This window comes from Littorina saxatilis, linkage group LG17, assembly GCF_037325665.1.
Source record: "Littorina saxatilis isolate snail1 linkage group LG17, US_GU_Lsax_2.0, whole genome shotgun sequence".
Classification (NCBI taxonomy): Eukaryota; Metazoa; Mollusca; class Gastropoda; order Littorinimorpha; family Littorinidae; genus Littorina; species Littorina saxatilis.
Genome location: NC_090261.1, coordinates 11,778,219 through 11,795,212, shown reverse-complemented (window position 1 = coordinate 11,795,212; position 16,994 = coordinate 11,778,219). Strand labels below are relative to the sequence as shown.

The 16,994-nt window shown below is 42.4% G+C and overlaps 1 protein-coding gene across 1 annotated transcript; it reads left to right on the top strand.

The window, feature by feature from the left end:
• Positions 1-9,805: 9,805 nt before the first annotated feature.
• On the top strand, positions 9,806-15,813 carry LOC138952679 (serine-rich adhesin for platelets-like). The gene is made up of 5 exons (XM_070324377.1): positions 9,806-12,602; positions 12,923-13,089; positions 13,986-14,108; positions 14,535-14,608; positions 14,975-15,813. The coding sequence occupies exons 1-5, from the start codon at positions 9,806-9,808 to the stop codon at positions 15,024-15,026; spliced, it is 3,213 nt and encodes a 1,070-aa protein (XP_070180478.1). The 3' UTR covers positions 15,027-15,813.
• The last annotated feature ends 1,181 nt before the right edge of the window (positions 15,814-16,994 follow it).

The window sequence follows — 16,994 nt, the reverse complement described above, 5'->3', positions numbered from 1 at the left end:
AAACAGTGTTTTTACACTGACTTTGCCGACGGGCCCATTAAAAGACCTGCCCATCTCTCTCCTCCTCCTCCTGCCCATCTCTCTCTCTCTCCTCCTCCTCCTCCTCCTCCTCCTTCCCCTTCCCCTCCTCTTCAAGATTGCACCCATTTTGTCTAAAATTGATTCATTCTAAACGCTTTACCATTGTCTTAGACATTAGTTTAGACTAGGCTTTTGATACCCAGTAGCAGGTACTCATTGCCAGTTCATCAGTTACATGTATGTAGCCTATGTCGTGCCCAATTCACGGAATTGCTGAAATCGCCGAATTGGTCACATTCGATCTTGAGCCCATGGGCAAGTTTTAGATGCCATTACGAATATAAGAGCTGCCACTTTCGCGGATTTGTCGATTACGCGAATTAGGCAAACATTTTGCCGATAAATTTGTCACCGCAAATTCTGCAATCCCGTGAAATGGGCACGACTCGTATACGTCGTACTACGCAGGTTATGGCACTATTGTGTTGTTGTTATTCTCCGTTGTTATTTTTTTTGTAGCGTTCGAGCAAGCCTCGGAATAATAAGTCGGTTGAAAAGACCGTGATTGCGTAAGACTCTGAGGACTGGCCGGACTCAACCACGAAAAAGCTGCGCCCTTGATGGTCGAACCTCCCGTTTTTCTGTTTGTGACAACCGCTTCAGCCACTCGGTGTTTGTGACAACCGCTTCAGCCACTCGGTGTTTGTGACAACCGCTTCAGCCACTCGGTGTTTGAAAAAGCTGTAGTCCGATTAGGTCGTAAGTGCTTTATGACAGGCACGTGCATCAGTGTGTCTGCCATAAGGACCCTGTCTACGGCCCTTGGTTGTTCGTTTCGCCACGCATGGATGGCGAACATAAAAAGACAAGCGTGTCGGACACTCAAGTATTATCCACTAGAAATCTTTGCAATTATTTTACTCCGTGGTCGCGGACCCTGTGGTCATATTTGATTGCACCCGTCGCTCTTCTAAACTCGAGGCCGTGACCTCAAAACCGTGGTCGTGGTTTTTGACTCTCATTGTGGTTCGGTGTCTAGTTCGACTTGACCTATGTCCGAGTGCATCAGTGAGGATCTTCACCTACTTGAATTACGCGACTGAAGCATCTCGATTCCCGCGGAGTTGAGGGAGGATCTCCTACTTGAGCTAATTGTTGAATGATACCGTTTTCCTGGGTAGCTTTCACAAACTCCTGCTTCCGGATTATACAATACACATTAAAACATGATTACATAAACGAGAGGATAGCTGTTTTCTCTCAATTTTACTACCCTATAGAAGATCAGCATTACGTGTTTGCGCATGTTCTTTATATTTTTTCTTTCAATGATGTCACTTTTAAACCTTTTAACAGGTTGTCCTGAGTTTTATCATTTTTTTTAACGAATTAAAGTCCATGTTCTTGATGGTCCTTCCCCTAGGAAGTCAACGTATATAAAGAAAATATTATTAATACTCCTCTTACAAGGACCTTAACATATATCTCTCTTTGCCCCCCCCCCCTCCCGTACTCATGGAGAGTGGGTCCGGGGTCCCATCACGGTCGGGCTTGCTTGATCTTGCCCTTTTCTTTTCCTCCCTTTTTATTTTGTTTATTTTGTTTTATTTTTTTAATATCATATTACCCCAGTCCTGTCCTTAAGAGGCAAACAATCTATGTCTGTAGGACATTAATATATCTTGTTAAGTTAAGCTTTCACAAAACTGTTAATTATCTTTGCTCCTTCGCCTATGATTCTGAAGTCAAAGCAGACCCCCGGTTTATGGCCAGTTTTCTTCCTTGTAACTCATGTGTTGATCGTGTTTTTATTATGAAATGAAATTTTGTGTTATATTGTATTGACATAAACGTTATGGGGAAAGCATGAATTTGAGAAAATTAAAAGTAAAAGTAGTACTACAAAATGCTACAACTCTATGAGTATGTTTATCAAAATGATGAGGGCATAATTTATCAAATGAAAAAACTTCGTGTTCTGATTCCCGAAGAAAAAGAAGCTGTTTGATATATTACGTTTGTGTATGTGTGTATAACTTGATTGTGTAAAACTGTTATATATCACACAAAGCATCTTCAACAAAAAAAGAAGATTTGTTGGTGTTGATTGTTTATTCGTTGTTCTTTTATTTTTGAATTCTCTATGACTGTAGTAGTAAAATTGATATTAAAAGTTCTACGGTTTTTTGCCATTAAGGACTTGAGTGTTTGTCCGCTTTAAAAATAAAAAAAAAATAAAAAAATAAAAAAGAGGAGGGCAGGGGGTGAGGTTGAGATGATGATGCTCTGTGGAATTCGTTAAAATAAAAAGTAGTTAAGATATTTCTTAGTAAGAATTATAAGTCTGTATTTTATATCCTGAATAACGGGTTTGTAAAATTTTTTTTTAATTTAAAACGAGTTAAAAGGTAGAACCTTTCAGGATCACCAATAAAAGCAAATAGATGAGAAAGTAAGAAGAACACGAACAATAAATCTCAAAACTTCTTTAGAATAAAAAGGATTAAGATGTAAGCCGTCTATGACTGTGTGTTTTACAACGGCAATATACCTGTTGTGATTATCGAATTATGTAACTTATCCCTGTATTGTAATTTTATTCGATATTGTACCACTGCGAGTACCCGGCGGAAACCAGCCAACACATTTTTGAGCTTGGTTTGTGGGCGGGGCTTGATATCGAGAGACATGCGTAAACTATGGTGTCAATTCACGTGGAACATTGAGGGGGGGAGTTGAGCTTGGAAGTGTTATTATCTCGGCCAGTGGCAAACGCATACTTCAAACTACCAATCAGCAGTAAGGCGAGGCGGGGTTTCGATTGTCACGTGACAGTGCACGTTGGGACAGCACGTGGGATTGTAGGGTAGCGAATGGCAAGGGGCGACAACGCACCAACCAATCAATGATAAGAAGAGGCGTGATTTAGGTAGAGTCACGTGACGTTGAGCAACCATGAAGTTCTGATAATAATGGTCTGGATGCAGTTGTCTTCTCACTTCTGTTGCAGTGTCTGACAGCAGCTGTTGTTCAGTCTTCACCCAGCTTTCCTCGTGTTCCAAGTTCAATTTGTGTGCAGTGTTGATTGACTTCATGGAACTCTTTTTAACACCTTCAAGTTTTGTCGAGTTGAACTGTTCAATTGCTGTTCGTTCTACAGAGTGCGAAGTGCTGGCAAAGTGTGTGTTTAATATTTTTGTTTCACATCGTCTCCGGATTATGGACTACAGACAGTGAAACAAGGCAGATTCGTGTTTGTGAAAAGTGACTTTTGTTTTTATGTCGCTCCTTTGTGAATCTGGTAGTGTCAGGCCGCGACGTTCATCAAAGTGTCATTGAGGAACTGACTTTGCCGTGACAACATGAACAGCGAAGAGTTTCTGCAACTGTAATTCTTCAAAAGGTTAGTCTTACTGTATTTTTTTTTTGATGACTGCCGGTGTTTTTATGAGCATACTTGTTTTCGCCGGGTAAACCTGTAAACCGGGGTAAACGGTGTCAATTTCATGCTGGACGTAACTATATAGTCTCTGAAAATTCAGTCTGTCAAGTTGCCGATGTCACCCCTAAAAGCATGCGAAATCACGACTCATTTATGTTCATGTGACTCTTTTTACATTTAGTCAAGATTCAGTCAAGGGGGAATCGAGACGAGGGTCGTGGTGTATAGGCTATGTGTGTCTGTGTCTGTCTGTCTGTGAGCGATTCAGACTAAACTACTGGACCAATTTGGTTGAAAAATGAGGGCGTGACAGTGCCGCCTCAACTTTCACGAAAAGCCGGATATGACGTCATCAAAGACATTTATCAAAAAAATGAAAAAAACGTATGGGGATTTCATACCCAGGAACTCTCATGTCCCTCACTGCCTTTGCCACGAGCGGTGGACTGACAAAACAACGAGTATGCGGTCTTGGTGAAAAAATGCAGTGCGTTCAGTTTCGTTCTGTGAGTTCGACAGCTTGACTAAATGTTGTTATTTCGCCTTACGCGACTTGTTTTTACATTTAGTCAAGTTTTGACTAAATGTTTTAACGTAGAGGGGGGAATCGAGACGAGGGTCGTGGTGTATGTGCGTGCGTGTGTGTGTGTGTGTGTGTCTGTCTGTGTGTAGAGCGATTCAGACTAAACTACTGGACCGATCTTTATGAAATTTGACATGAGAGTTCCTGGGTATGAAATCCCCGAATGTTTTTTTCATTTTTTTGATAAATGTCTTTGATGACGTCATATCCGGCTTTTCGTGAAAGTTGAGGCGGCACTGTCACGCCCTCATATTTCAACCAAATTGGTTGAAATTTTGGTCAAGTAATCTTCGACGAAGCCCGGACTTCGGTATTGCATTTCAGCTGGGTGGCTTAAAAATTACTTAATGACTTTGGTCATTAAAAAACTGAAAATTGTAATAAAACGATCCAAATGTACATTCATCTTATGCTCCATCATTTGCTGATTCCAAAAACATATAAATATGTTATATTTGGATTAAAAACAAGCTCTGAAAATTAAATATATAAAAATTAATATGAAAATTAAATTTTCGAAATCAATTTAAAAACACTTTCATCTTATTCCTTGTCGGTTCCTGATTCCAAAAACATATAGATATGATATGTTTGGATTAAAAACACGCTCAGAAAGTTAAAACGAAGAGAGGTACAGTAAAGCGTGCTATCCTTCTCAGCGCAAGTACTACCCCGCTCTTCTTGTTAATTTCACTGCCTTTGCCGTGAGCGGTGGACTGACGATGCTACGAGTATACGGTCTTGCTGCGTTGCATTGCGTTCAGTTTCATTCTGTGAGTTCGACAGCTACTTGACTAAATGTTGTATTTTCGCCTTACGCGACTTGTTTGTTGTTGTTATCTTTCCGGACTGCTCCAGAATTTCTTAATAACTAATTACAATGCATTAGCACTGCATTCTAACTGTCTACTGAACAACATCTTCAGTGTTACGAAACAAATCATGTGATCACGTAGCTAACTTCTTCTTCTTGTTGCCGCTACACGTGGAGACCAGTCCAATTGAGAAATGTAGTGGTCATCTGCAGGGACGCCGCCGTGCCGTACAGCTTATCCTGGATGGGGGTCGGCTCCGGCCACATCTTCCTTCTCAACGTAGCTAACAAAACAAATGACAAGTACATCTGTCGTTGGGGGATGATAGAAACTGAGATTGTTATCATAAAAAACTTTTTTGCAGAAATGTTTTCGGTCGGCTTTGAATTTTTGACCTTGATATTCCGAAGGCAATAACGACAAGCCATCATTGAGGGCCCCAAAGGGTTTAAAATCGTGATCGTGATTGGCGTTTTTTGACCTTTCTGTGACCGTGATTGCCGAAATTTCCATTTCTGTGATCGTGATGGGACTTTGCCCGTGATCCGTGATGACAAAAAAATCAAATCTCGTGATCGTGATCGTCATTTGTTTTCGTGATCGTGATGGGCATTATTGCAAAGCATTTTATTTTCAACGTACATTTTTCACAACTGTATCACTATATGATCCTCTATTCGTGAAGGAGCCAATCCCGATTGAAGGGGAAGCAACAACACATTCAGAAATATGATTGCTTCCTTTTAAGAGAACCAATCACACACAAAAAGGGATCCAATCAGAATGCACATTGCAAAAGTCTGCCAAACTTCATCCAATGGAAGGGCTTCGTGCAAAAGTTTTGAGTGCATTCAGTCAAATTCGAATTCGAAGATCAAAAATGGTGTGCAGCGGTACTGTCATCGAACTTCTGTTATATTTTGTGGATTCAAGCCAGACCAAAGCAGGCGGCGAGAATCAGTGCCGCCTTCCTTGGTGGAAAGGTCAGGCTACGGGTCGGTCTTTCCGAAGACGAAATATCATCTATGTTGCACTATGACTGTTCTGAATGTAGGCAAAGATCTTGAAATTTGTTCACGATTTTTGAGTTTGAGTGAGATCATTGACATTGGCGACATTGCCACGTCCGGCTGTCACTCGCTCAGTGTGACCTCGACTGGTTCGAGATCGAGTCTGCGTGTAGCCAAAACCGAAACTAGAAATGTGTTTTTCATCCCAGCAACGTGGACACGCTTGGCATAGATTCTAATTGTCGCTTCTTTGCATTAAGCTTGGATTTATTTTAGCGCCTGTAAACTTTAATATCAACAATGGGTTAAATTCAGAAACAATGGCGGGGAGACGATCAAAGACGATCAAAGTCATGTTCGTTGGGGATTTTGTTAGGCATGCTACTTTTCCGGTAATTGTCGGAAATCCGATAAAACCGTTTCCAAAATCCGGTAAAGTCAAATTTATTCCGGTGAAGTTGAAAAATTTCCGCAAAAACAATCCATGTGAATATTGCGCAACGCGACCGGGCGCCGGTCTCAATGAAGTCAGCGCACAGTAGTGTTGTTTTCACCAGTTTGGAGGTGTGTTGAATGGTGGTGGGGGGAGGCTAAAATGGGATTTTTAACAAGATCACAACACTATTACAGCCCTGAAAATGATGCCCAGAATGCACCAGATTGCACAGATTTTAACCGTTTTTTGAAAAAAATTCCGGGGGGGCATGCCCCCGGACCCCCCTAGTTGGCTCGCCTGCTTTGCAGACTCAGTGGCACTGCGCGCTTCTTTCAGGTAAAACCATTTTGGGTCTGTAGCATTCCTTTTCAAGGCCATGAAACCAGGCGATGGTGTACCTCAAATTGTATGGCAAAGTTGAAAATAAAGAACCCATCACACAAAGGCCTACATGTACTTAAAATTTCAATCCACCCATAGATGTGTATTGACGGGATCAGGGATATCTATGATCCACCCAATAGTTTTTGAGAAAAAGGGTTTACAAGCTTTAGCTCTGGAAATGTGAAATTGTGCAAGTATATATTCATGTGTGTGAGTGAGGGTGTGTGAGTTGAATGTGTGAGTGGAGAGAGAGAGAGAGAGAGAGAGAGAGAGAGAGAGAGAGAGAGAGAGAGAGAGAGAAAACAATGAAAACAACATTCTTGTTACTGATTACAAATCATGATATGTATTTCTATGTGTGTAAGAAAGAGAATTAAAAAAATAATAACAAAAAAGTGCAACAGTTCTCACTTTGTGTTGAATAAACAATAGATCCAGAGGAGAAAATTACTGTGTGGTTGTGTTTACTTTGACACGTGCTTTCTGTACATGCAACTTTTACCGTGACCGTGATTTGCCACTGGTGTTCGTGATCGTGAAAACAAAAATCAAGGTACATGTAACTGTGATCGTGAAAGCTAAAATTTCCCTTCCCGTGATCGTGATGATACTCCCCCCCCCCTTTGGGGCCCTCATCATTGAATGCGTCTGCGAACTAAACAGGCAGAATCACAGATAATCTAATTCCAAAGTAGCGCATGAAGCATGACAATGGGAACTAAGAATTAATTTTTGTCGTTTATGACGGATCGAATAACTTTATCCAGTGAACTGCATCTCTCGCCTAGGTCAGTCGCTCATGTATTCCTCTCGCCGAGATGTTTGAAGCCTAAAACTCATATCTATACACATTTTTGTAAAGAAAAAAAACAAACAAAGCAGTTGTTTGCATTTGACTTTCAAAACATTTCTTTATCTGTGAATTATTCTCGAGCCTTCAGCCTCCGTAACTGATTTGGCGGTTCTCGAGCTACGGCCTATGTAATACATTGCTCAACTACTGCTTTTTCCCTATCCACTCAGGGCAGTACAGCACAGGTGTCATCTTGAAGTCCGCGAAGAAGAACAAGTCGCGTAAGGCGAAAATACAATATTTAGTCAAGTAGCTGTCGAACTCACAGAATGAAACTGAACGCAATGCCATTTTTCAGCAAGACCGTATACTCGTAGCATCGTCAGTCCACCGCTCATGGCAAAGGCAGTGAAATTGACAAGAAGAGCGGGGTAGTAGTTGCGCTAAGAAGGATAGCACGCTTTTCTGTACCTCTCTTTGTTTTAACTTTCTGAGCGTGTTTTTAATCCAAACATATCATATCTATATGATTTTGGAATCAGGAACTGACAAGGAATAAGATGAAAGTGTTTTTAAATTGATTTCGACAATTTAATTTTGATAATAATATTTATATATTTAATTTTCAGAGCTTGTTTTTAATCCGAATATAACATATTTATATGTTTTTGGAATCAGCAAATGATGGAGAATAAGATAAACGTAAATTTGGATCGTTTTATAAATTTTTATTTTTTTTTACAATTTTCAGATTTTTAATGACCAAAGTCATTAATTAATTTTTAAGCCACCAAGCTGAAATGCAATACCGAAGTCCGGGCTTCGTCGAAGATTACTTGACCAAAATTTGAACCAATTTGGTTGAAAAATGAGGGCGTGACAGTGCCGCCTCAACTTTCACGAAAAGCCGGATATGACGTCATCAAAGACATTTATCAAAAAAATGAAAAAAACGTTCGGGGATTTCATACCCAGGAACTCTCATGTCAAATTTCATAAAGATCGGTCCAGTAGTTTAGTCTGAATCGCTCTACACACACACACACACACACACACACAGACACACAGACACACACGCACACGCACATACACCACGACCCTCGTTTCGATTCCCCCTCGATGTTAAAATATTTAGTCAAAACTTGACTAAATATAATAAAAGGATGGGAGGGGGAGTGGGGTGATGGAGTGGAAGCCGAGGGAGGAGGGGGGGGGGGGTAAGGGGGTAGCTATTGGTGGCACGGTCTGGTGACAGCCTTGCGTGCACTTAGCCACCGAAGGACAATAATGTGTATGGAGGGGAGGGAATGGGGTGAATGGGGAAGTGGTGGGCAGCCTTGATGGCACTTTACATCTTCTGAAGGAAGCGTAGGGCTGGTGGGGAAAAAGAACTGCAGCTGGGACGATACGTTATGAATTTTGCCCGACACGATTCCAACCCACATAGCGTACACTCGCGGATGTTAGGGGACAACCTTGACTGACGAGTGATTGGTGAGATGTATGTTACCTTTAATCAATCTGTCTGAAAGAGGTGGTGATTTCATATCGATCTTATAGTAGGATCTCTTTTTTTTAGAAGCAAATAAAACTTTGAAGCTTTTATGTACGAAAAGAAAGTCGAATTATTTATCTACCCAGAACATGTTGTTTGTTTAGCTAGCTTGTGTATAAGTATTGTGCGCTATGCTATTCCTACTGAATAGCATGAGCATGAGCGGTCAATTGTGAGCGCTTTATTTATTTTAGGAATGACCTGGAGGATTGCTTTGAACTTTTCAGAATATTTTGCCTACACACCAGGATGTATATGGAACATAAATAACCAAATTTGAATAAGCTTAAAGCTGCCAATTTTTTTACCTCTGATTTCCGTCTTCTGTGACCAGCAGCAAACAAGAACCCTATTGCGAAGTGAGAAGGAAAACGACAAGATTGACGCGCGAGAATTACATCATAATACACAAAATACAATGACTGTTCCTTTTATTTCAGAAACCACAACGCCTCCTCTACAATCGTCCTCAGGCAAGGTCACAAACGAGGCCGACTGGTGTTACGCATAGCTCTGTAGCCTCAGTCAAGGTCAACGGCCAAGGTCAGTGAGGTCGCATAGCCCTGCGGTTTGCCCTCAGTCAAGGTCAACTTCCAAGGCCGAGAGGATTCATTCGCTCTTTTTCTCCGCAACCCTGCATCAATTGTCGTACGTTAAGATCACATTCTACCAGTTAACACTGAGAATACTTCTACTTCCTACCAGCTGTGTGACAAGGGAACAAACGATCCATCAATTATCCCTTTTCGCAATTTTAGACAGCACTATGGATTTCGCAGCGGATTCGCCCAACACCATTCCTCGACACAGGGCCATGGATTACAGCAACATACTGTGTCGTACACCTCTCAAGTATGAGGACATCACTCAGTCTTCAGTGGAGATCAGTGCCATGGCTGATGGTGACCTTCATGAAGTTCCCGCCGCAACCCTCACGGAAGCCCCACAGGAACCCGCTGAGTCTGCTCCTGCAACTAAGGATGGAGAACCGCATGGATCTTTCTCCGAGGAAGAGCAGCATGACCAGGACATAAGTATTGACATCTCAGACATTGGAACCAACATCCAAGGTTTCAGCACGTACCGGTCCGTTTTCCACGATGGATCCTGCATCGAGAGACTGAGAACCTGTTTACTGGAGCTGCTGGCTGCTGGTGAAAAGAGCAAGATTCTGAAGATCATTTCTGCGGCAGAAAACAACAGCGCAGACTGCTCCGAAGCAGAAGGCAGCGATGAGTGTATGTACTTGTACTGCTCTTGTTCCCTCGACGAATCCTCAGACTCTTCCAGAGAAACAGTCATCGCGAGTCCACATGTGCAGAGAACCATGGAGGCGAGCAACTCCCCTCTACTTCAGTCAAACTCCGGTCCGCAACGCAGGATTCCCGTGTCATGTGTGACACGGCGTAGCATTTCCCTCTCGAGTGTGAGTGAGCAACACGATGCACCCACAGCCACAGACCCCAGATGGGCCAGGAAGAGTTTCTGCAACTGGCTTCTGGAGAGTATCCACGACTCTACTGTCGTGGAACCCAACAGTGCAATTTCTGCTAGTGAACATCTATCCTTAGATTCAACTCAACACTCTGAAGCTTCACGCCCTTGTCTTCAGCGCCCTGATGTCTCAGAAGACGTCGTTCACACACCAGGCAAAGATTCTACACAAGCTGCTCTGGAAACCCGCGCCCTCCCGACCAAAATCTCTTCCCTGATGGTGTCCCCTTTCTCTGACTACCAGCCGTCTGATGACACCAAGTTGCTGCACCGTGAGATCGACCTTCTGTGCCATGAACTGCATCACAAGCTCTCCGATGAAGAGAACCCCCAGAAGGCCAGTGAATCGGCATCATCCGGTACATCACGGGAATCCCTTGCTTCATCCGACGTTGCTGAGATCAGACAGACTCATTCTCTGAACGGGGAGGTTAAGAATGAAACCAGCAGCAGCAGAAGTGGGAGTGATGAAAGCACGCTGCTGTATCCACCCGAGTCTTTCACCAGTGAAACCAAGAAGGAAAAACAGCTGATGTCTACTACATTCTCCATTCCTCAACCTAGACCAGGTTCCATGCAGTCAGCGCACTACCCGTCTTACACGCATGCATCTGACAATTGTGCGCGTCTGCCAGTAGTTTTGTCACGTCTGCCAGTAGTTTCGTCACGTCAGTCATCTCCCTCCACGGGTCCCTTCAGGGCACCAAGTGCCAGCAGTCAGATGGGAGTTTCTTCGCAGAAATCGTTCACACCTTCTCGTCATTCACCAGTTGCCGTGCGTCAGTCCCCGGTTCCTTCATCCTTGTCGTCAGTGAGTCTACACCGAGCCACAGTACTGTCTGCACACAGATCCAGTACCAGTCACTCCGTTGTCAGGTTACCAAGAAGAAGCGAGCCAGAGGGATGTTCATTCCTTGACCAAGCTGTCGCACCGACAGTCATTCCTACCGTGACCACCGTGAGCCAGAGTTACATCACCCCCGTGACGACAGACACGCAAACTTCAGGCTCTTACCAGCTGTCGTCTCATCAGTACACCAACAGTACTACCACCGCCACTTCTAGCCTCTGTCCCAGTACGTCCAAGCGCGACACGTCTCTAGCAGACCACGAAGACATTCAGGCTGGATCTCTCACCATGGCCAGCACGGAGAAAGGCCACACAGTCCTCTCCGTCACCACCCTCAACCCCCAGCACCACAGACAACCGGCGGCGGAGAGCACCCGGCTGGGATCAACGAGCTCCCTCTCCCAGTCCCACCCCTTGCAGACTACCGCAGAGAGCACGCGGGTGGAACCTGGGGTCAGCTCCAGACACCTGAAGATGAAACTGAAACTGACGCAACCTGCCTTTGACCGGCCTCAGTGCTGGACAGCCACTGTGTGGGACAACTACCATGAGCTGAGGAACATCTCGCAAATTATCATACCGTCCACAGTGGGTGAAGAACCAGTCCGAGGTGAGGTTGGAGGCTCGTCAGCAGAACAGGTCCAGTCTCGAAAAACTACCAGCCCGGCATCTTCTTGCGGGTCGGAGTCCAACTATGACTGTGGCGATGAAGGAAAATCGGGCAAACAAAAGAAAAACCAGTCGATGTCTTCCTTCAAGGCGAAGAACGAAAGTCTTCGAAGATGTAAAGCGGAAAGTCTTCCAGCAGTGGAACCACTCACTGCCTCTCCCAAGTACAGCCAACCCCCAGGAAAGAAGTCACATCCCCCCACTCCTGTCACCCCGCGTAGAGATGCATCCAAAGAGAAAGCAGCAAACAAGCCACACACTCAACCAAGCATTTCCCTCCCGTCCGACGACCTTACAGCAGACAAAGGCAGCAAGAGACAGCAGCCGTCGGACACCCAGACATCCGGCAGCAGCGGAGGGTCCGGCACTGGTCAGCCTGAGAGCAGCAGGAGGAGACTGCCCCCCAAGAAACGTCACTGTAGGAACCTGCTGCAGCGACTGACGCACAACTTGCGGCGCTGTGGCCGGGCCAACGTCTCCGCCAACATGTCGTCTGCCAACAACACCGTCTGCTACCTGCCCGCTCACCCCGCCAGGGAAGACAATTCAGGTAAATATGCTTTAATTTTTTCCACGTAACTTTTATTTCTTGTACGTCTTTGTTTCTTTTCTGTACAAAAGATACATGCCTCCAGGTAAAAGAGTTCCTTGGAGAAGTAGTCTTAGACAAACCGTTCGACAATAGTGTATCTGGGAGAAGTTTTTATTTTTATTAAGACATGTTGTTTTGATTCCGCAGTCTTTTTTAACGCTTCATCCCAGTTCGAAATCAAGCTCCTGTGTTGATTTTTATTATTTAAAAACTGGCTCCACCCAAACATTGAGAAAATTGTGTGGCATAAATAAGTGTATCTGTTATGTCTTTAACAGTTGTCAGCGGCAGTCCTTCCAGTGTTTCCAGACAAGCTGCTCCTCCTTATCAGTCTCGTTCTGATGCTACATCCGTTACTCCGTCGACCGCTGGAACCTTGCACATCTCTGCTGGCCTGACAACTTTATCTGACTCTGATCTTGATAAGACTGTCGCACAACTGCAGGTAAATGAAATCACTGGTTAAGAGCAATTTTGGATAGAATTTGCACATCATTAAATTGGCAATTGCGACAATTTCAAATAATAGAGAGAGAGAGAGAGAGAGAGGGAGAGGGAGAGGGAGAGGGAGGGAGGGAGGGAGGGAGGGAGAGAGAGAGAGAGAGAGAGAGAGAGAGACTCAGACTCAGAACTTTATTACAAAAGGATAAAGGTTTTAGGCAAAGCCTATTCTTCCAACCTGTCCTTTATACAACACATAAAGACAGACGGACATAAAAAAAATAAAAATTCAATCATATATGATACAGAAATACATTGTATGGATTGCAACACGATGTGCATTTAAGGAATTATATAAGGAGAACTCAAAAATTACAAAATTACATTGACATAGTTAAACCTTTCATTTTGAGAATTAAGTTGCTCAAATTAGCTACACATCCGTTAACACTAGTACAAAATGTTCAACAAAATAACAATCGAACAAGACATTTCATTCACGAATGATGTGTGAACGTTACTGTCTCTTAAACATTTTCACTGAAGTTGCATTTCTTATCTGTTGGGGGAAGGAGTTCCAGAGACCGTTTTACCTGTAGGCATGTATCTCTCTTTTGCTTGTATGCATGTATCTTTTGTACAGAAAAGAAACAAAGACGTACACGAAATAAAAGTTACGTGGAAAGAGAGAGAGAGAGAGAGAGAGAGAGAGAGAGAGAGAGAGAGAGAGAGAGAGAGAGAGAGATGCGTTTTTATTTTCTATTCCTGCTGAGCCTTGCTAGCTATTTCATGTTGTTCTCTCTCAAGGTTTTAACTACAAAAAGGGAAAGTAGGGAGTACATGCTTGCTATGATTTTAGTTTAAATGTGCACTAATAAGCAGGCTATTTTTTTCCTGCAGACAGAGCGAGGCACAGACTGCATACCACGTGCAGAGGCGGAGCTAGCGCTGTGTCTGGACCACTTCCTGCACCAGCCTCAACACACTCACTTCTACAAGATGGCTGCCAAGAAGAGGAAACAGGTTAGAATCGACGTTATTATTAATATTTTTTTTAAATTTGATGTTACCTTTTCGTAATTTTTTTTCTATCTTTTTCCTGTCCTGAAGTCGCTGAACACTCAACAGGTAGAAGTTTTATTGCAATGGTTTGCAGGCTTTGCCTTTTGCATCATTGACGGTCCACAGTCATTGTCTCTGACTAACTAGCCTCGCAGTATACCAAGACTAGAGATTATACATAGATTTCACGGCAGTAAATTCTGACCGTTGGCTTTTTTAACACTATTCATCGAATGGTTCCTTTCGTTTTAACCATGCATGTCTTTTAGTGGCAGTTAAAAATAAAATTCTTGGTTCATTTTAGTCCCAACTTCGCTATCTAGTTCAAGATTGCTCTCGGATTGAAGAGTTAGAATGCTAAAAAAAAACCCGATGTTATTATTACAGATGAGCAAACTGGCCACGACGTGCTATGTGAAGGCAGCGGGCAGTCGCTATGGAGTCACTCTCACCAAGACCACGTAAGTACCAGCATTAATTCAATGAAAATATTGTTTTGGATGTTTGGGGGAAAAATCAGAATGAATGTGTCGATATATTCTTGTATTAAGCGAAGCTCGACGATGTTGCTGTGCGTTGAAATTGTAAACATATGTTTGGGGAGACTCCAGTTTTGAATACTTTGTCTCACATCTTCCTCCCCAGTATTTTCCATTTCCATGATTTATTTTTATTTTTATAGATAAGTAAATTGTTCTTGTAAACTGAACCGAGTTGATTGTATTTCATGTCAAGTTTACCAACCAGTAAAAAGTAGGTAAGACTATTGTATAGTAAAATAGGCGTCCATATTATTCATAAACGATGAAATGATTGTGTGTTTTCAGACTCAGCCGCGTGCCTGTGGCAAGGGACATCATGTGGCTTCACTTCAGCTGATCAGCGACTACCTGCCTGTGTTGGAACTAAAGCTACACAGCCTACACTTTCTCGCTGGAGTAACCCACGGTTCCAGTGAAATGGAGACAGTTTGTGAAAACCACTAACTACCAGCGTGTTTCAGATCTTGCTGAAAGCCACTACAAATTCTCTAATTATTTACTACTGAAACGGCGGCAGATAAACGTCATTTTGAAGACAGTGTGTCTTGACAGAACTGTGTGTGTGCCGGAGGCAACCTGCGTGCTTCGGTTTCTGTAAAGCACCGCTACTTATTCCCGAGTCATTTGCCATGGAAATAACCCATGGTTCCATTTTTTATCAGTAGATGAAGACAATCCACATGTGATTACTAGACTTCTGTGGTAACCATCAAAGGAGTATGTTTGGTGTTTTGTGAGTCCTGTGTTTGATTTACACAAAAGTTATTATTAGGCCAAAAAAAAAAAATTGTCTGTTTAGGGTAACCCGACCGACCCTATCGATTTGGCGCCGACCCAAAAACTTTTTTTTGATTTCAAAAAAAAAAAAAAAAAAAAAGAGGTAAAAATGCTAAAAAGAGACATTTGGCGTTTCTTTCTCTCCCTTTCTCTCTGTTTTATTTATAAGTTAGTTTTGAAACATGTATTCATCAAATATAAGAAGTGAATGTTCAGCCAACATAGCATTTACACATACAAAAAAAAAAAAAAAAAAAAAAAAAAAAAACCCTAGTACCTACCTACCGACCCTACTTTTTTTGGTCATGTTACCCTAAACAGACAATTTTTTTTTTTTGGCCTTACAATAGTATTGCTGTACACATACTATATAAGACCGAGACAGAAGACATTCTGTGATGCTACAACAGAAGATACGATATTCGATGAATTTTATGGTTGCTGTTGAATAGACACTCTCCGATTCTTGCGTATCACTGAAAAGGATCTGCTAGTCTAGTCATGTGGCACTACTTTTATCATTGATTGCACGCACTCCGTGATACTGCAATTCTTCGAAGACATTTTGTGATGTTATGGTTATTTACTCGTGAAGTGACACAATCTCCGTGCGTTTTCCAGTAAATGGGTCTGGAAACAGTTGGACATGAATTTCTTACACTACTGTTAATTGGTGTTCCTGAAAAAATGCGAATGCTTTTCATGAAACGGACATCTGTAGTGCTACAACAGAGTTTTGATAGAACCAGCCTGCGTTGTGGTGTCTCTGTGAGTTCTTGTGACAAACAGACTGGGATTTGTCTGTAATACAGCTGTTATCAAGTCAAAGGTGACATCTTACAGACTTGCTGTTTTCATGTGAATGACGACATTCTGCGATTCCAGTGTCCGTTAGTTTGTGAGATTATGGAGAACTGTGTGACTCTTTATATTTAGTCAAGTTTTGACTAAATATTTTAACATCGAGGGGGAATCGAAACGAGGGTCGTGGTGTATGTGTGTGTGTCTGTGTGTGTGTGTGTGTGTGTGTGTGTGTGTGTGTGTAGAGCGATTCAGACTAAACTACTGGACCGATCTTTATGAAATTTGACATGAGAGTTCCTGGGTATGAAATCCCCGAACGTTTTTTTCATTTTTTTGATAAATGTCTTTGATGACGTCATATCCGGCTTTTCGTGAAAGTTGAGGCGGCACTGTCACGCCCTCATTTTTCAACCAAATTGGTTGAAATTTTGGTCAAGTAATCTTCGACGAAGCCCGGACTTCGGTATTGCATTTCAGCTTGGTGGCTTAAAAATTAATTAATGACTTTGGTCATTAAAAATCTGAAAATTGTTAAAAAAAATAAAAATGTATAAAACGATCCAACTTTACGTTTATCTTATTCTCCATCATTTTCTGATTCCAAAAACATATAAATATGTTATATTCGGATTAAAAACAAGCTCTGAAAATTAAATATATAAAAGTTATTATCAAAATTAAATTGTCCAAATCAAGAAAAGCGTGCTATCCTTCTTAGCGCAAC